At 36.7% G+C, this 20304-nt stretch overlaps 1 protein-coding gene across 2 annotated transcripts in view; it reads right to left on the bottom strand.

Moving 5' to 3' along the window:
* Positions 1–164: 164 nt before the first annotated feature.
* The window catches only part of SH3RF1 (SH3 domain containing ring finger 1), an 84150-nt gene continuing 64010 nt past the window's right edge, over positions 165–20304 (bottom strand). For both annotated transcript variants that reach the window (XM_048303964.1, XM_048303965.1), the window contains exons 7-12: positions 17734–17888; positions 15209–15379; positions 14786–15045; positions 10929–11287; positions 8983–9317; positions 165–2897 (exon numbers count right to left, since the gene is read on the bottom strand). In XM_048303964.1, coding sequence (XP_048159921.1) covers positions 2729–2897; positions 8983–9317; positions 10929–11287; positions 14786–15045; positions 15209–15379; positions 17734–17888 — 1449 coding nt within the window. In that variant the 3' untranslated portion in view covers positions 165–2728. The remainder of the gene's footprint in view (positions 2898–8982; positions 9318–10928; positions 11288–14785; positions 15046–15208; positions 15380–17733; positions 17889–20304) is intronic.

The raw sequence follows: 20304 nt of genomic DNA, 5'->3' as shown, positions 1-20304 counted from the left end.
TCTTTTGAAGTTACTCGCTGAAATAAGGAGTTGGGAAAAGACCAGCCAGGTCCTCAGTTCTCTCTACAATTTTTGCATTATAGTCATCATTCCAAGCTTCTTACATTATGGAATCTGAAGACTTTTTCTCTGTGAGCAGAAATACCCTCCTAAGAATTCAGAAATTAAGTTCTGGTAGTTTTATTGTCAAATTCTTTACAAGTAATTTATGTTTAATGTTTGTATACACTATTTGCTGTAGCTGTTTGCTAAGAAAATATTTATTAGGATTGGAAGTTTAACATAGTAAATCAAACACTTAACATTCACTGGACTTCAAACATAGATATAAAATACCTTACAAAATTTTTTTATGGAATTACACAAAGCAAATGCACAGGGTTTGTCTGTTTCTACACTGAATTACTCCCAAGCCAAAACCAAAAAATAACCCCCAAAAGATCACAAAAAAAGGCATGATAACTGCATTTTTGTCATTGTTGCACTGCTATGTAATAAGCCCTTTTTACAAACATTTACTCAATGTTAAAAAAAAATCAATTAAAAATGTATTCCATCTAACAGAACTATTGGATTAACAGCTGATTTTTAACTGACTTTACATCATGAAATTCTATTAATAGAGGTACCTTAGTCACTTAGTTTAAAATATGGAGAGCAGAGATAGAAAAAAATTAACCTTTAGTAGTCTTTAATATAAAATGCACTAAATTTTCCAAAATAAGATTACGACACACTAGTGCCAATTTATGCTGACAAAAACTGATATCAGCGTCTTTCTAACTAAAATTCATTTCACAAAACCTTTATATATTACGTGAATATTCAAGTAAACTATTTAAAAGATTTAAAAATGCAAAAACTGGATGATACAGTGTTTAAGGGAGATGGTTAATTTGGGAATGCTGTCAGGTCCAACTATATATATTTATAGATATATTTTTTCTTATTTTTAAGACCATCATGATACTACCTGATATTGCAAGAAATCTCTGTCATTAACATTTGATATTTTTCAATGTATAAATTCAAGAAAATTATAAGGATTTAACAGATCACTGTTTCTGTGTACTGTGCGACACTGAATCACCTTACTGGCTTCCCTTTGTAAAGTGCTGAGTAACAGCCAAACTACATCAGATTTAAATGGATTTAAGTGGAGATGATGGTGCTCAGTGTCTTACAAAAAAAGAATCATCATTAAGCTGCTATAATCAAACAATAAAATAAAAAAAAAAAGAAGTTCAGCTGAGTAGCGCTGTGTTCACCAGTGTCAAATCTCTAACAAAACCCTGAAAGACTAACAACATATTTCCTGCAGGCTGCATTCTTTATATCCATCAGCCGCAAGGAGGCTAAAAAAATTTATAAATGATTCAAACACTGGACACCTTCTCTGGTTGAAGGCAAGTTGCTCACTAGTTTTGGTCAAGTGGCTTTTGGGTAACTTTCAGAGAAAAATAACCCAGCAACAGGAAATTGGAATGGGAAATGCCAACCATGCACAGTTACATTACTGCAGGAATTGAGTAACACATGCAAGACAAAGAAAAAGTCAGAACATACCAAAGTAGCAATGGTTAAGAAGTTAGTAAAGTTTTCACAGTGTTTCATACAGCCTTTTACTTTAACACAAGTGCATCACTTACCACCACTACTGCTCAGACATTTTAAAACATCTCTTGGCCATGCAGATCATTTTGAGAAGAAAACAGCAAATTACACGTCTTAGGCATTTTTAGACATTAAGTACAACTTAAAATTTTATTTTTATATTCAGTCTTATCAAACAGATGTTTTCAAGTTATATTCATCCTAAGTGTTGGGCTTTAACATTCCTTCCAATTTTGTTGGATCCTGAGCGCTAAATGCCCAAAGAACTGGCCAAATACACAAAGCTAAGCTTTGTTCAAATAGTCCAGTTACTACATGAACAGAAGGTATAGGGAATTTCTTGTTGGCACTCCTAAATTTCTTCTTTCCTAACCTTGAGATGATCCTAACCTTGAGATGGTTTTGTTCAGTTGTTCACATATATCTTTGCCTCCTGGAAACATTACTCTACTTGGGTGATTCATGAAGAAGTAAAAGTAGACTCAAGAACACCACTGACTTTTTTTTTCTCTGTCCAAAGAAGAAAATACACATTTTTCCCCATTTGGCAAATTCTATTTGACGCCACATCACCACCACTCAACATTAACTCATACAACAGAGACTTACTCCACTGTCAGACACAGCAGGGGAAAAATGTCCAGAGGATAAATGGGAGGCTCTTTATCAGATATAATGCTTGCTCATAAGGAGAGAATCCAGCTTCCCCTTTGTTACTCTTTCATAAATTAATAATTTGTTAAAATCATAGTCACAAGAATTGTAGATATTACACAAAATTCAAGTTTAAAAAAAAAACCCAAGAATAAATTAGTTACAGCCTTGTAAACAATTGCTCATTTATGTAACATACTTGGGGAAAAAAATTCCTCTATATAATAAATCAGACAGTACAAGGCACACATCACACTTAAGAATTCAAAGTGATAAAACCAGCAGATGCCTTCATCTCCTTTGTTCGCTGGTGTAATTGTGCTATAGACACTGTAAAAATATGTAGATTTTTGTTTACATTACAGTCATTTGAAAATATTTCATGACTGTGCTTTTTCTGGCAAAATATTTGTGCTATTTTACAGTACAGTATAATTTGGAGCTCTTGGAATGAATCTTCTCAAATGTTCTCTACAAAGCTGCCAGGGAAAAGGCCAGTCTTTCCATTTCGTTGCAGAGTGCCTTTGAACCAGCCATCCTCACGCTTTTTGTGTACAAAAACAATGTCACCTTCCTTAAGTTCAAGTTCTGCTTCGCTCTGGGGAGGATAGGATACCACAACTCTGTACCTGTGTAATTAGAAACAAAACACCTTCATTTAGGTTCTTTTTTTTGCCCCCTCAACCCCACTCCCCCCTTTTTTTTTAACCCGATACTTTTAAAAATATTTCTGTGCCTGTTGAAGAGTATGAACACAGGAAACTGTCTAGAACTGTTTGCTGAGTATGTAACAAAAGTACATCTTGAACAGATAATAACAATAGCAACATAATAAATTTAAGACAAATTCATGCATCTCCTATGAATTTTTTTTCACCAAGATCCCTGTAAAAATACAGACAATGGTTTAACAACAGCAGGAAATTGTAAAATTTTCTTCAATATAAATTTGCAGACTCTTTCAGTCAGTGTGATTCAACAAGAATCGTAATTTTACAAGTGTATGTTTAATTTTATATTATCCCAGTGACAGCTCTTAAGGAAAGGCAAAGAACAAAAGGAAGAAACCAACGAAAATTATTAATTTGATTTGCTGTTTTAAATTATTTTTATTTTTCTTAGAAACTCCGGACACAAATGCACAACCTGTGTACTGCTAGATTAAAAACTATATTCAACTCAACAATTTTCTTAAGCACCTGACACAAAGAAAAGTGTATTTTTTGAGTCTGTCATAGTAAAATCACTTTTCAAGTAAGAGTGTATTAAAAAGAGGCTGCAGTCTTCTCTCTCTGTTTTTAAACATGGATAACACCACTCAATCTCTTCTACCGTAGTTCCAGTTCACATCAACCTAAAATTCTATTACTTCATAAATTATCTTAATAAGCTTAAAATAATTTATTATTTTAATAGATTAAAATAAATTAATGATCTGATGAAAAGAAAAAATAACAGGATATAGTCTAGTAAAGGATAGAATGCCAATTACAGCTCAATACACACATAATAAAACAAGTTAATTCTGTAATATTGAAGCAGACAAAGATACTGTGTTATAGTAGAATGTTTTGCTTAAGAACATAAGAAACAAAAATGAAGTCTCACCATACAGTGAAAAGTATTCAGAAAAGAGTAGCTGCACTTTGTAAATAATTAAAGTCTCTTAGGAAATCGAAGTATAGCAAAACATATTTGGACTTAATTAGTTGTCAAATGTTATTTATTAGTGATTTATAAGCCATGACTTTGTTTCAGTTATGGCAATCCCCAGATTTCAGAACACAGGAATTATTAGATTCATGCTTCATAAAAGCTACCAGGCCAATTACAAGATTTATTAGTGTGCAGCTCCACAATGCTCTGCATCCAACTTAGGCCTGCACTAACTTCTGGTGTAGGCAGCTTGGGTTTTAATGCTGACTTAGCAAATAAGAACCAAGTATTTTTAATAGACTGTAAGTTAAATTGAGACTGTAAACTGCTTGAGTTAAACAATAGCCTCTACTCAGGCAGGACAAGGACAAGATAGGAAGGATGAAGAACTGCAATAAAGCTATGAAGAACTTCTACTGCTGTTAGCAAGCAGGTTGCTCCCAGGCTGAAAATTAACCAGCACGCTACATAGGCTGGTAAAAACACAAGTTTGAAGAAAGAATACCTGCCTGCCTCCCCTTGCACTCTGTCAAACACTGCCCTGTAAACGTTTGACTTGAAATACACTTGTTTTCAGTTTCTAATTCTATCAGTAAACTCTATGCCCCCCTGAATTGATTGACAAGGCTGTTCTCTGCTGCTGCTTGCTCCCATCTTCTCTTTGCCCTCCCTGGAGGATCACCAGCTAGCACTCTGTTGTTCTAAGCTTTCCATACAGTGTCCAACAACCTCTGTAGTAATTTGGTACTTCTTGTTAAATTTTAGCTTCCCTACTATCTTGATATTCATCTTGAAATCTAGTGTCTAAAACAGAGCACAACACCCCTGGTTTTAAAGTGCTATTTTACTGTATTTTTCAATTTTTAAAAGAAGAAACCCATCAGGCTTTGTACCTGTAAATCACATGTCCTTCTTCAAACTTTATGCCACATTTTACATATCCTATTTGCCCAAAGAGAGGTGATCAGACCCAGACCCATCACACACTCACACAGCTGTCTATCCAGATCACCCTGGATTAGCTATAGAACAAAAACTACTTTTCCATTACTTATTTCATCATCTACAACATATTGCCAAAACTACCAATTTCATGCAGAATAAAAAGCTTATGCTTCAGCTCAAAAGTTCATTGCAAGGTCCCTGAAGAAAAATAATCATATTTACTAAGCATGACCTATGTTTTGGAAAAACATGTTCATTCCCACATGTTTGAATCTTCCAAAACACTTCCTTGTTTGTCTCCCTATTCAGTATTTGAAAATGTTTTCAATGTCTGAAGATCAAATTTGTAGGTATTTTGTGGTCACTCAATATTTTACATGCAACGAAGCTGTACAACTATGAAGTTTTTCCTTTCTTTTATTTTTCTTTGACTGTCTTATCACATTTTTACTAATTTTCAAAATATTACCCTAATTATTTTTAATCAGCTCATGACAAAAATCTTAGTATTATAAAAATAAAAGTACTTTAGCTTCCCAGAAGTAGCCAATATATTTGCCACTGGTTGTTTGCTGTATTTTGCTTAATGTGTCTGGCTATATCCCACAGTGCTTTTGCTTTGTATTTGTGAATTTATTTTTTATTTTGAAGAGGGTGGTGGTCTGTCTTCACAGTTCTCCATTCTACTTTTCATTTTTAATATTAGCATTTCTCACACTTTTCAGTAACATGGAAAAGATTATATCTTTCATGTGTTTCTCCGTTGCTTCTGTTTCACTGGACACAAAATACTGCTTTTATTCCCACCGAGTTGTGTTTGGGTTTTGGACAATTATTTGTGGTTTTTCTGATCAACAAGTGGATAATAATACTTTCTCACATGCAGAAAATTTTAGCTGAGAGAAACACAGAAAGTTGGAATTACTACCATTACACAAGTTATACTCGTAATTATTACTCAACTTCTTGATTTAGCTTTTTTTCCTTGCACTTAGAATTTTTACTTTCCAGCTCAAGTGAGCCCTGCTGTTGTGCAGCTCTTGTGTCTTCTGAGTGGGTGCCTTGACTCCTACAGATCACCAACGCCCATCGAGGGCAGAGTGAGTCTCAGCATCTAATTAACAGCATTAAATGGTGCCAGATGTGGTAAGGCTTGCTGCCCTATAAAGCCACTGGCCCGCTCACTGGGAGCAGATGTTACACCAGTCATTGTGTGGTAGATGAAATTACTTGGGGTCACTTTAATCAGAGAACAAAATTACTGCTTTTCTTTCACTGTAACTGGATGAAAGATTCATTTTATAATTTAGGATATGCAGTGACGTGTATTTAGGTTCAACTTCAAGTCTCTAACACCCTTGTGAAATGCTGGGTAGTTTATTATTACAATGCTGTCTATTTACTGTAAAATTAAAGGCTATTTAAGCAACATTTCCCTCTAAAAGAGAAAGCTCATGAAAAGAGCTTGAAATTTTCTTTTATGGAAAAAGTAAACTCCTCAGATAACCAAATTCCTGTATATTCATAGCACAGCATGTCTCACTCTGGGAATTGCAGGAAGTTGGGTTTATCTTTGTAAAGACAGTGATCCTTGGCCTTGTCAGCACTGCATCAATACAAGAAATCACCCAAGACAACCTTTGTACTGGCTGGAGAATCAGGAGAAATGACTGAGCCCCACTGCAGAGTCTCAGGTGAAGGCTTGGCTGAAATTTCTGTTAAACATCTCTGCTCCTTCTGTACAAGGAACATGGACCACAGCAAGCAACCAACCTAGTTCACAGGAGCAGAGTGAGTACAGGAATGGGAACTACAGAGCAGACCTGCAGTAGCAACATTGAAGAGAATGTCGTCATCTTGACTTCCTTTAAGTTAAATGCACAATGGTATTCAGTATCTGCAAACCCATGTCACAAAGAGCTTGTCTGCTACCAAACAAATCAAATGTCCATCCACTTATTTTGTATGGTTGGAAAAAAGTTCACAAGTTTGACTTCTCATTTTCTATAGAACATAAAGGAAAGACATATTCTAGGAAACTCGCAGTCCCAGTGAATGGAGAAACAGTGGGATTAGCATAAAAATCTGATACTGAAACATAAAGGAAGCAAGGAGTTTGGGGAAAATTCTGTATCCAAAACAGGAACATTTTCATGTGCTTTCCAGGGTTGAGTCAGCTTATTTTGCTCCTAGTTCATGAAGAATAATCAGAAGAATCTGACTCCTAAATCCTCTAGTCACCTTTGAAAATAGAACTTGAACACTAATAATTACACTGCCAAGACAGAGTCAGAATAGAAAGAGTACTGTTTCTTTTTCCAGTTATATTGTAATCTGTGATTGGGATCGGGAGATATAAGAGCGGAATAATCCTAGCAGGAGATTTCTCTGTTCTTCAACTTTTTGTGGAGCTTATCCTCATGAATATTTCCCTCCTCAAATAAAATTGTCACTGAAGATGCCATTGCATCATCAGTATGATTCCTACCCACCATGTCTTCCAGACTGCTGAAGAGTAATCAATGCTTATATATTACTTCAAGATATTTAGTACAATGTAAATTTTAAGTATTATTAATCATCACATTTTAAGAAATTCAGCCAAAGGAAATGTGCAAGGGCACATCAAATTTAACCCTGTCCAGAAAAGGACAAGGGGAACCCAGATGAAATTCTGTCTAAATACACTGACAAAAACGTAACAATTTTGCATGACTACCACTGAGAATTATCTTGCAGCAATGCTTCTTCAGCAGAAATTATCACTTAAATAATAGTAAGGATAGAGAGAATGTTTGAGTATATGTTATTACTAGATCAATAAAAATATATAGCATAATTTTCTGTAAGTAGTTCTGAGAAAAAAAATTTCCATCATGGAAGTGAAAAAACTACTTCTTGTGATGATAGAAAGAGTTTTACACTAATATGCACTGGGTATGCCAGAATGAATTTAATATTATTTTCACATTCAAAGCATAAAAACATATTACTGTGCCAAACAGACTTATGATAATGTGAAAATGAATGATGTTATTCTTAAAGAAGAGTCCTTCAGGTTTTATTTTCCATCTCTAAGTGTAAATCTACTTCACAAATTCAGTATGGAATAGCAATCTCCTGCAAGGAAATTGCATAAAGGAAATAACCTTTTAAAAATATTAAAGGTGTGACGGAAGTGAACTAAAAGACATGTAGGAAGTTATATACTGTCTGGATTTTAATACATGGGTATAGTTTAAGATCAGACAGGAAGTACAACAGGGTGCCCACACACCATGGGTTAGTAGTATCAGAACAAAGTCTACAATAGCCAGCTTGAATCAGTTCAGTCCTAGAGCTGTTAACATTGTAACTCTACTATTTTTTTCTCTGTCCACCACACAATCCTATAGCTGCTGCAAAAGAAATCCTATGACACTCTTCATACTGCTTGTCTGCTACCAGGAAGAATAAAAGATATTGTATTAAAAAACTGCCACTTCCTTCACATTCTGCTGAGGACTTGAAACTTGAAAAACTATAGGTGGACACAAAAGTCACAGAACTTTTAAGCAGCTACTGGTCAGTCTCAGAGTCCAGACAAGTGTATGTTTTTCAGACTCACTTCCCAGAGCACAGAAGCCTCCCTAGAGCTTGCTATGTGGATGCACAGCCATGGGGCCTTCAGGCAGTAAAAAGTATCTTTGCAAAAGCTCAAGAAATCAAATATTAAGAAATCTACACATAGATAGATAAAGGTCTCATTCACCATATATTTTGGTTGGCAGTTATACACTGCTAATTATCTTAAATGACTAACCTGATACTCATACATGCAAGAATATAATGTGCTTCTGTTTTGCAAAATAGGAGGCCCGTTTTGTCTACCTCAGTTCTCATACCAAACCTGTGATCATCATACTTGAGTGTCTATTCATTCAAAAACTTTAAAGTAAGATGAAAAGTAAACAAATATGAACGAGAGTATTGGCTGATAAGTAAATATTGTTAACAAATAAGTTACATCTTGCTATAAAATCTCAGCATTTTGGAGCAGTTCTAACACACTACAAGTGTCAGAGAATGGATTTTTCTTGGTTTTCCCAAGTCTAGCTGCATAGGATAGTTTACCTTTCACACACAAGAGGCCTGGATTCATTCAGGACCGGCCCCAGCGATGAGCAAGGCTGCCGAGGTGGCGGTGCTATTGGAATGGAGGAATCCAGGGAACTGCTTTTCCGATGCGGTGCCTCCTGTGCCAGCCCAGAGGCCTCGCTGTCAGGGGGGCAGGAGCCAGCTTTGCTGTGAGTGCCTGCTGATGGAAGCTCCGGCCCCACTGCGCCTTGCAGGGCCAGCTCTGCCGCGGCCTGCTCAGCTTCCAGTGTGGGTGACGCTGGAGGTGACAGCCGAGGCTTGCGTTTAGTGGATGCTCCAGAAAGCAGTTTCAGCAGACCCTTTTTTTCTTTCTGTAAACCAAAAGCAGTGCCTCATTTTAGAACAAAACTCTCCCATAAAGAGTTGAACACTTCCTTCTGATAGACGAAATCATACTCAGAGAGGACTCAGTAAATTATGAGGACATACTTGATATTAGAGAGATAATGATGAAAATTACAAAAGAAAAAGAAAATCATTAACATTCTAAAGAGAAAAACAGCAAGTAATTTAGATCATAAACTGGCTAAGTCCTTTCACTTTGTTAGATTAAAGCTTTTAACTTAAAATGAAATGGCTCTGTCCCAAAAGGTTGTCTTGAAAAAGGTATGAGGAGTTAAGATTCCCACAACAGGAATCTATGAAGTGTAACATTTCATTAACATGAACATTTCTAGGAAAACAAAGAGTCACTTCAAACCAAGCAGGGAGAAAAGTCTGCTCTAGAAGCTGCTGTTTAGGTAAGTTTCTTTTATTTATCCTCCCTCAGTAATGGAAGACCTTCATGATTTAACAAAAATTCGCCCCAAGGGGTATGCATTGTGTTTTGCTGCTCTGCTAAAGGGGAGGATTGTAAACATTCTTTCTGCTTGTCCAGACAAGAATCCCTGAAGACTATTACCTACCCTGAAGAGAATTATTTAAGTAGCTTTTGTGTTTCTTGTATTTTTTTTTAAGAGGTGTGGCAGTGATCTTCTTACCAACCCTTTGATTGAGTGAATTCAGTGCTTATGAGAGGTGCCAGATTGTAAGCCCTGGAGACAAAAATAGTATTTAACCACAGACAGAGAAAAGCATGAGCAATGTGAGATTTTTGATAGCCTGGGATGTAGTGGAATTACAGAATAAAAAATCCTCAGTCCTTTTTCTAAGTCTCCAGTAACTTAAAGACATTTCAGCAAAAATCTGCTGTCCAGCAAATGTCAAAGATAAAGAGAAACTCAGAGAAATAAAAACAATCCACATATATTAGCATCATTCACCTTAAACAACAAATAAGTTTTCTCTAAGGGCACCTCAGTCTGATTTCAATGTCTATGGCTAAAGTAATTTAAAAATAAAGTTCTAGGCACATCTATTCAACAATAATCAACAAAAATAACTGAAAGGTGGCTGACATTAGTGTATGGTTTAAGATTAAAATCTTCATCAACTTCACTAAGGAGTATATGTGGCTGAAGAGTAGTAAGGTAAAGTCTAAAACATTGGAGATGTAAAGATAGTTGTCACAAGGAGAAATGAATTTTCTAACTACACCACAGCTGTAAAACAAAATCAATTACCAAGTTGGAAGAATTTTTCTGACAACAATATAACATAATCACATGGCTTGGTGAACAGTGAGAATGAGTTTACACACATAGGAAATAACTCAAATAGAAGGAAGGAAAGCAGAATCACTACAGACTCTACTGTCCTACACTTAAAAAAGATGGTTATGTGCATTTTCATAAATCTCAGTGTGCCTGCTTAATAAAAAAGGTAACCTAAAAGAATACTGATTTTCATTTTATTTTGTTAGATTGAAATTTTTACATTCCTGCAATTTCATGTGGGTTTTTTAGGTTGTGTTGTTAAATCTCTTAAAAGATTGTATGATGAAAATAGGAGAATTCAAGGGAATGATTGTATTCTCTACCCACCTTGCCATCCTTGTCTGTTTTACTGACAGCAGCATTTCCACCAGCTGTTAAAGCACTCTCTGGAGATGCAGGAGCTCCAGGGTGAGTGCTTGCAGTTTTTCCACTGATATCTCCCTCCAAAGATGAAGCAGCAGTGTTAGGAGAATTCAAAGAAGCTGCTGTACATGCCAGTGGGATGGTTGAGCGGTTCACATTCACAGCCGTGACATAAGCAGCAGTATTTGGAAGCTGGGGCTGGAGCTGCTGGGAGGCAACAGAGTGGTGGGGAATGATCACAGCTGCAGGAATAAGGCATGTTGGACTTTGTGCTTGTATGGGCGTGACTGCTGCCGTAGGTCTCTCTTGACTATGTGAGGCAACTGGAATAAAAGCATGAAATGTGAGAGTTCATCTTTTCACAAGACACACAAAGTGAGGTACAGTCACTGTGTTACAGCTAATCAGTTACAAGAAGTTTTCTTCTACCTTTTAAACTTCCATTTATATTACTCTAATGACACAACACACAGCACCAAATTCATCTCATCTGAATAAAGCAGTTGCATATGTTACCCTACTTGTACCAGTATGCAACAGAAGAATAATAGCACTGCAACTTCTCTGGTGTGGAGAAATCCAAGCTGCTAAGTCACATGCTTCACATACAGACAGATGCAAAGTGAAGATGACACTCTAGTACCTAAGAGCTAGCTAAATACTGCCTGCTCCTTTTAATATGAGGTGTAGTTGTTAGGGCACATAAAGGAAAGTAGGAAGAAACACACCTTGTAGAAGTTGCTAAAAATATAATGAGATTGTTTTCCTAAACTATTCACAAAATCCACAACAGATTTCACGGGTCTTTCAAACAGTATGCTCAGTGGCAATTACTGCTATGAGTGCTCTCTCTGAAAACAAAAGCTGTTGTCTCTTGGGATGTTTAAATATAGAAGTAGATTTACTCATACCCCTGTGAAATAAAAGGAACATCTACACTGGAAGCTGGAGAATAGCACAGGGCTGAGTATATTAAACTGGGCTGCAGTGCAAAGCTGCAGAGCACAGGGCTTTGCATGAACTAATTTATTCTTTCCAAGAAGTAACACTGCTATTATAGTCATATAGTCAATCACATATGCTTTGAGACCATTTCAACAGCTTGGGCATCTCTGCACCACTAGGCGGTATGAAATGCAGACACCTTAACTGAACAATATGAGGCAAAATGCAGCACCCCAGTGCTGTACAACCTCTCTCCTTCAAATACTTTGAAACTTTCTATTTAAGAAGGGGGGTCATCCCTCTAGCTTGGTGCATGTACATTTCAGTTGTATCAATTTTTAAGATACTAATTAGAGTTTTAGACTTGTTATAAGTGAAATCTGGAACCAAACCTTCAGCACTCGCTCTCTTCATTCTGCTTTCTACAAACTCCTCTGGTAATTTGGTTAGACTGAAGCAACAGTGTACCAGATAAGACTAACAAAGGTCCCAAATTTGATATAACAATCCTACAGGTATTATACCCAATTACAACCTCTGCAATAAGAAACATAAATTCTTTCCTTTTTATAAAAAAAAAAAAAAAATAAAAAGGCACATCACTTATATGCTATGTCTAACTTTTTGATAACCTCTTCTGCTGTAGCTGACCCTTCCTAACTGAGTAGCATGAACATTTCAAAAGGAAGATGAGGAGATTGTAGCAAGATTTTTTACATCAAAAAACAATTATTAATGCTGGTTTTTGTTCATGAGATAACATCAATTTTCTTAGAAGTAGCCGCTATTGTTCAATATATGTCTACACTCACATGAAATATATGTATGACAAGCATGGAAGAGCTTTCTGGTTTTATTTTCTTATTGCTGATGGAATTGATAGGATAAATGCTTCAAGTCACCCTGTTTTCATACAGTTTATCCTCCAATGAAATAGGCAGAATATATGTTTTCTTCATAGGTCCTTCCAATCAAAGGATGCAAACTCCCTCACCAAAGGTGATAGCAATGTCTCAAAAAGATCATTTGAAGAATGGTCCTTGAAGCCCTGAGCTAAACTTCAGCTGGAGCCCTGCACTGGTCTGTGAAGCCTCACCCAAAGAGTAACACTCAGCAAACCTGCTAGGGAAAGCTCAAGAGGATCATGTTTCAGATGTTTACCACAAAGTTCTCTGTAACATTTGAACATAAAGCAGCCATTATTGCTTCAGTGCTCGGGGCCTTGTAAGGGACAGATCTGTATTTGTGACTAACAGCACACCTTTGCACAATACAGTGTTAAGTTCTCTGTGATGAGAGTCCAGTCCCTTTGAATTTTTCATTTTGGACCTGAAAAGTTGGTGGGAAGTATGTTGTCACATTTGTCAGCTGCATGGAAGTGTAAAAGCTTATTCATCTTGACAGCGGTGTAGAGATGCAGGGACAGAAAGGCCTCTGGAGCCCACAGTAGCTTTCTCCTTTGTGCTGTCACTTGCTAGCTCCTAGGCAGCTCAAAAAAAGGATTTAGACTAGAAACCACCTGTGCCTGAGAGGCAGGAAAGTACAGAGGCTTTTCTTAGTTTCTCTTACCAGCTGCCAGCAGCATCTGGTTATTTTTATTTGAAGACAAAGAATAAAGTTATTACAGAGGACTAACACACCTGCTCCAGCTTCAGATCAGACTGGAGGGAAATGGGGCCAAATAAGGAAATAAAATAACTAATGACACATGTACACATCCTACCTTCAAAAGCAAACCTAGTGCTGACATCTGAACATGCACAGGGTGTTTTAGGAGATGCATGACTCTGAGAAGTGGGCTAATCCATGGATCTTAAGACCATAAGACGAAACAACCCTTAAGGGGTTAACAGAGCATACCATTACCATCTTTTGCTTTCTCTTCTGCTCTGCCAGTAAGAATCCTGTGATTAAAAAAAACCCTTTTCTCATGACTCTCAGTAAAGAGATCACAGACCCTAAATTCAAGGCTGAAAGAGGGAACATTGAGATAGTCTGATATGGGAGTTTTTCTTTTTTCCTTTTCTTTTGAGGCCCTTGAAGCAACTGGAATAGATTCGGCTCCAACTGTGTGGTATTTTCTTAGCCTGGCAAATCCACAGAGGAGTTCATGGATTTGGTAAACAAAACCTCCTGAAAACACAACTATCAATCTTTTTGGATCTGCATTTAAAGAACAAGAAGGCATGTTTCACTATGATGTGGCCAGCCCCAGACAGTAAATGCAGAGTTACAATTTTCAGAAATACAGAGTTTTACTACGTAGATCGTATGGATCTTGAAGCCAGTATAGTCTTCGTGTTTCAGAGTCAAAGCTGAAAGAAGTTGCAGTCAAAGTTAGAGAACAAACTGGAATGCCTAAGGACCAGCCCTGAGCCAGAGACCTGAAAAGGAATGAACATTAAAGGTATTCAAAAAATGTTAGAAGGTAATTTAAAAGTGAATGCTAAATTAGAGCAATCTGTAGCTCTTATGCAGTTAACACACAGAAAATAAGCTATGACTCAGATGTTCTTATCACTTTTATTACTATATGAATTGCATATGAGTGGGGAAGCTCAAAGGATGTCCCCATCCCAGTTACTGCTGGAACAACAAAAGAAAGAAAAATTCCACCTGATGTACTTGCATAAAAATTCCCAACAGTGCTCCCACTGTTGTACGTACACACAGTTGCTTAGAGGAGAATAATAAAAGATTTAACAACTCAGAGGGATACACTGTCATTTCAGAAAACATTCAACTCTAAACAATTACACTAAAAAAAGCTTTTAAAAAACCTCAACACATACTTACATAGACCCTCACTCGTCACTTGTCAAGATGGACTCTACAGTTTGTCTACCACAGGTAATAAATTTTGGTGGGTTTTTTACCTGTTCTAACTGCATTTCGAGCCTGGTTGACTGTCATTTGTCCCGTCACGTGCATAAGGACCTTGGTTTGTGGACTGGTTTGGATGTGTGCTGCAGAAACCACTGCTGTGGGTACTGTGCTGGAGTTCACTGCCACACCATTCCCCTGGAGCTTCTGGGATGTTCCACTAGCAGTGGAAGGGCTGACCATAGTAACCACTCGTCCTGTTTGGCCAGAAGTAGACATGGGAACTTTTGTTTGTGATGCACTTGTCACTGTCCTGCCAAAATTAAAAGCAAACAATAAAACACAACTGAAAAAAACTACCTAGTTACTAAAACCCACAGGTCTTCTATTACGCTATTTTAGCATTTAATATAAGAATACAATAATCTTGGATTTCAAACTAGCTAAATTATTTAGACACTTGTATAATACTGTACCTTGTAACTGGAGCCACGTAATTCCCAGGAAAAACACCAATCTTGCTTGTATGCATGGAAGTTCCCTTGAACCAGCCATCTTGGCAGCGTTCAAACACTAGGAACATTTCTCCTTTCCGCAGTTCCAGTTCATCATCTTTTCGAGGAGTGTAGGGGTAGATAGCAATATACCTAAAAGACAGGAAAAGTGATACAAGTGATAAAACTAAAACAGTTGGAAACATGACTTGTGTTTTCTGGCACAGAGAGTTCAGTCAGAGATGAGAAGGCATGGCAGAAATGGCTGTGATAATCCGTCATACCGTTACAGTATTAAAACAGAAGGTATGGTAATATTAAGGGGAAACAATAACAATTAGAAATATCCTCTGAACTTCACTTTAATGGAATGCAAAATACTTGTAATAGGACTGCCCATTTTCTTAATGAAGTTAGTGATCCTAATTAAGTAGGTGTTTATCAACTACACATCCCAGAATATTCCACTTTTCTCTCCCTACACCTGCTTCTCATATCTCTTACACTTTGTGACACATCAACTTTTTTTTATTTGGAGAGCTGGGGAGAATAGAGAAGTTCTGTTAGCTGGGAGTGAAAGATCAGTATCAGAAATACTTTTCAAACTGCAAAATTGGAAGCTCCTGTGCAAACTTCAGTGCAAAAGGAAAAAGATGTGTTACTAGAAATTGAAGTCTACGGGTAAGGTGATTAGCAGCTAACTCGCTTGTAGAGTTTATTTCCTTTTATGTTTTCTAAGCAACACTAAAGCATAATACAGTGCATTTCAAATCATATTGAGAGTCCAGAAACTTTTGCATTTTCTCTTTAAAAAAAAAATTCTTAGGAAACGAAGTTTAAAAAAAAGCTGAAGCTCCTGCAGTTGCATCTTGGAGTGCTCCTAGGGAAGTTTTCAAATAGGATTGCACAGTTCTCTTATTATTAGAAAGCGATACTGTTTTAACCACCACAGTGTTCTATTTTCTGCCACGTTTGAACCTAAAAAAAGTTTGAACTATAGATATAATTACTGACCCAGGCCTATGGAAAATAGCATTCTAATAAATCCCATTTTCTCTAAAATATATTTTTCACAAGAGGCAGCCAGTAGTCTACCAACAGGTAGACTATCCCCTTTTTTGAAAAAGGATCCACAGTTGCTTGCAATGCTGGTCTTTCCCACTCCCCTTGTAACCCCAAGGGCAAAAAAGTGGCTTTAGAAAACATTCTTTCATCAAAATTGTCTCTTGTGCATAGTAACAATAGCATTAACTGCATGCTTCTCCTTTTTGCATTACATTTTTATCCCTTGCTGTCCACCTAAGAAACTTTCCAGTGTCCACAAAAATCCTTTAAAGGCAATATAGGTACCCAAAGCCAGCAAAAAATATGCTTTAAACCAATATATGGTACACTGGCAGCAGAAGGCTTCACTGGTACATGATTTAGCAGTAATCTACAAAGCCACACACTGAAACTCTATAGGAAAGCAATTCATGTGCTTTAATTGATGTTCACTAACTTCCCTTTTAGTTAATTTATTCCGAATTTCATTAGTATCCTCATATAGAGCAACCCTTTGAAGATGGGATAGGAGGATGGGAGTAAACGAGATGGGAACTTGATTCAACTGCGCTAGGTGCAATAATCCGTAAGAACCAGTGTTAAAATGCCTGACACGAAGAAACAGCCCAAATCCAGATGCACCTGCTATACAAGAAGGGTGCTCTTCTGGAGTGGCAGGAAACCTGGTGGGAAGATAACAAGAACAGAACAAAAGCAGTCCTTATTCAAACATCTCCCATTAGATGCTTCAGCATCTCCTGAATTTTATATTTTATCGTTCTTATTCCCCAAGCTGCACACAAAGAAGTTTTCAAGAAGAAAGATGTTGCTAGCAACACATGTTAATATACAAAATATTTTCACCCGAAAGGATGATGCACATTTGCTTGTATTTCAAGTGTGAAGACATAATGCTAACTAGCAGCTTTCTGCCTTCATTCCAAATTGCCACCCACTAATTAAGTGCACTGTAGAATCTTCAGTCAAATTTCAATTCCAACTGACATAAGTAGTCTGACAGTAACACGTTTACCAGTCTAAATGAAATACAGCACTTTCTGTGTTTTGGCATAAGTTATTCCATTTGAGAATAGCCTTTTCATACCACACATAATGGAAAATATTGAATAAACTCACTCCAGGGAAATGACACTTTTGAGTTATACAGTATTCAGTGCTAATGCAAGGATTCATTCATCTTCTGCATGACAAATACTTTATATTTTTGAAGTGAGTCCTTTCTCACTCAGCAACAGCTGATTATATTTATCTACAACATAAACAATGATCAGTGTGGAGGCTGTTTGGGGATATCACCTTTCTCCACGCTTTTATTCTGAGTTGCATGCTTGGCTTTTTGGCAATTCCAGCAGAACAGAGCCAGCTGCCGTGCTATATGTACAGGTGAAGTCAGTGATCTCGTTCTGTTTTTATGACTGGAGAAAAGTTTCAATTTTACTCACACACTTGGACGAGTTTGTGGTCGTAAATGTGCCACCTGGTCAGTTGATCCCGATGCAGACCTTTGTATGACACTTGTAGACTGAGGTCCAGAAGCAGCCGATGCAATGATTGCAGCAGACAAGAGAGGAGGTGGTGGAAGTGGGGGATTCATATTCTGATTTTACAAGAACAAAAAAAAATAGCAACAGATGATCAACATTGTTTGATGAGTTGAATCAGCTGAAAAAAAAAAAGCATGATATTCTAAGGAAGAAGAAAAACAGTAACTGAATCCAGTATTGCTTTACCTATTGTTACAATATAACTGGAGTTAGCTTTGTCTCTGTTTCTCTTCTTTTCAGTTTAAAATCTTGAAGTTTTGGCAGTTAATTAAGCAAATGACAAGCAATTTCTCAGCACAGTAAAAATGGAAAGCACTGTTTCTAGTTACAACATGCTTAAGATAGGGCTTGACAAAAATTCAGAAGCCTTCCAGGAAGTAGATTTTGCATCCCGCTGCTGACTGTACTTCGTAACATGGTTGTTTTTGTAACCTGAAGCTGAAACATAACATACAATTCAGCTGCAGTGCACCCAAAAGCATGCCTTCTGGGGGAAATTATCTTTTGATGTATAGGTTACAAAAGCAAGCACAATATGAGACCATAGTCACTGATCTATTGTTCCCTCTTTCTCCTATTCTTCTAGCTTAAAGAGTTAGCTTTTGAAATTCAGTATTATCAAGATTGGTAATCTTTAACAAATACCCCAGTAAAAATGCACCACAGATCGTAATGGGGGTCCTGCCTACAGACTTCTGTGCCTTTTGAGAATCAATGGAGCAATTGTTACCTTCTGCTCAGTAAAGCCTCAGACAATTCTTTAGGACCTTGTGTACTGACTCCTGGGAAAAGGCGCTCACAAAAGGAGAGCTTTTCCTTCCCCCCTTCCAAAAATAACTATTTGTGTTACAACACACATAAAAAGTAATAAAAAACCTCCAACCTTTGAAAATGTAAAACTGAATTAATTTCAAACATAATCTTCCTAAAACCCACAGAACTAGAATATAAATTAACAAAATATCCTGAAGTAGTGCCTGGCAATTCCAATACATCAGCATATAAATGCACAGCATTACATTATCAGTTTGGAAAATATGTAATTGAAAGTCATTTTAAGTCCCCTCAAACACTTCACTTCTAAAGGGTTTTGTCTCTTTTTTTCTATTTTTCTAAACAAAAACCTATATGGAAACAAACTGAGTTTTAGTTCTACACTGTGTGATTATTACTGCACTGCATTTGGTGAAAAAGTTAATAAAAAGACAGCTCTTTAAACCAGTTTTACACTGCAAAAGCACAGTAAATAACTGCATAATTAAAGACCTTCAAATCTAGAGAAAACTTATCAACTCTTACAATGTTTCAGTCAAAATTGTTATGCTTAGCTATGATATAAATTGCATGTTATATTGTGAAATATTCCTATTTTATTTAGAACTTTTTTTCTGATCATATATTAACAAGTTCTTAAGACCAAATAGGCCTTCTGTATCCAACACTAAACGGACATGTCCTGCTGGAGAAACATCACTGAGAGCTTTGATACTAATCGTTATTTACAAAAATGGCAATTGCATTTGCTTCACATTCTAGATTCCTACCTACCCAACAATTTTTTAAAGTATCCAGGTAATTCACACTGAAATACCAACATTTCTTTTTCAGCTGTTTTACAGCTGAAGTTATTTCTCCCTCCCAGTCAGACATTCAACAAATGTCTTAGCTGAATCGAAGCTGTATGTGAGCATCTAACTTTCATGCAACCTGTCAACAGAATATAAATTAATATTTTTTTTTTAGGCATCTGTATTTCTTTATATATGGTAGAAATTTTAAATCCACATTAGGAGATGATTAGTTGGAAGTCTTTAAAATTAAAGCTATTCATGCACAATATCAAGGTTGTCACAGTTCCATACTTCCTGCATCTCTAAAGATGCTGAACATTGCGTTTTATTCATTTGAACACATAAAATACACTGAAGCTTTAGCTGAAATAAAGGCACCTTCACAGCTCTAGTTTATTCTGCTTTATTCAGATTCTGCTCCCCTCCCCATGTCTATCAGTATGGTAATGAGACCAGCAGTGAGCCACAGCTCAATTAAACTCCCAAAGACTTGGCAAGTACCAAGAAATCTAAATAAATTACTTGATAGACTTTAGAGGACTAACACTCCACAGCTTGCACTGTTACAACTTGGGAAAATAGATCCAAATGATCTAGCCAAGTATTCAAGAAGTTTTCTGGCATGTAACCATTTTTCTAGCTGTTGAGAAACATACCTACCTCCAGGGCACATGCTAGTTCTGATGGCTCCCATAGTCAACATTCCATGAAAGAATAGACACAAACCACATGGGATTCAGTAAAATATGCTCGGCAATAATTAAGAGTATTTTAGGTAGGTAAGGAGGAAAATTGAATGTTTCTGCAACTACTTTTCAGGCACCAGATGTACTTTCAAACATATAAAACAGCAAGTAAGTGATAAATTATTTTTTTAAATGGGAAAATGAAAAATTAC

Source organism: Corvus hawaiiensis, chromosome 5 (assembly GCF_020740725.1).
Source record: "Corvus hawaiiensis isolate bCorHaw1 chromosome 5, bCorHaw1.pri.cur, whole genome shotgun sequence".
Lineage (NCBI taxonomy): Eukaryota > Metazoa > Chordata > Aves > Passeriformes > Corvidae > Corvus > Corvus hawaiiensis.
This window is presented reverse-complemented; position numbering and strand designations above follow the sequence as displayed.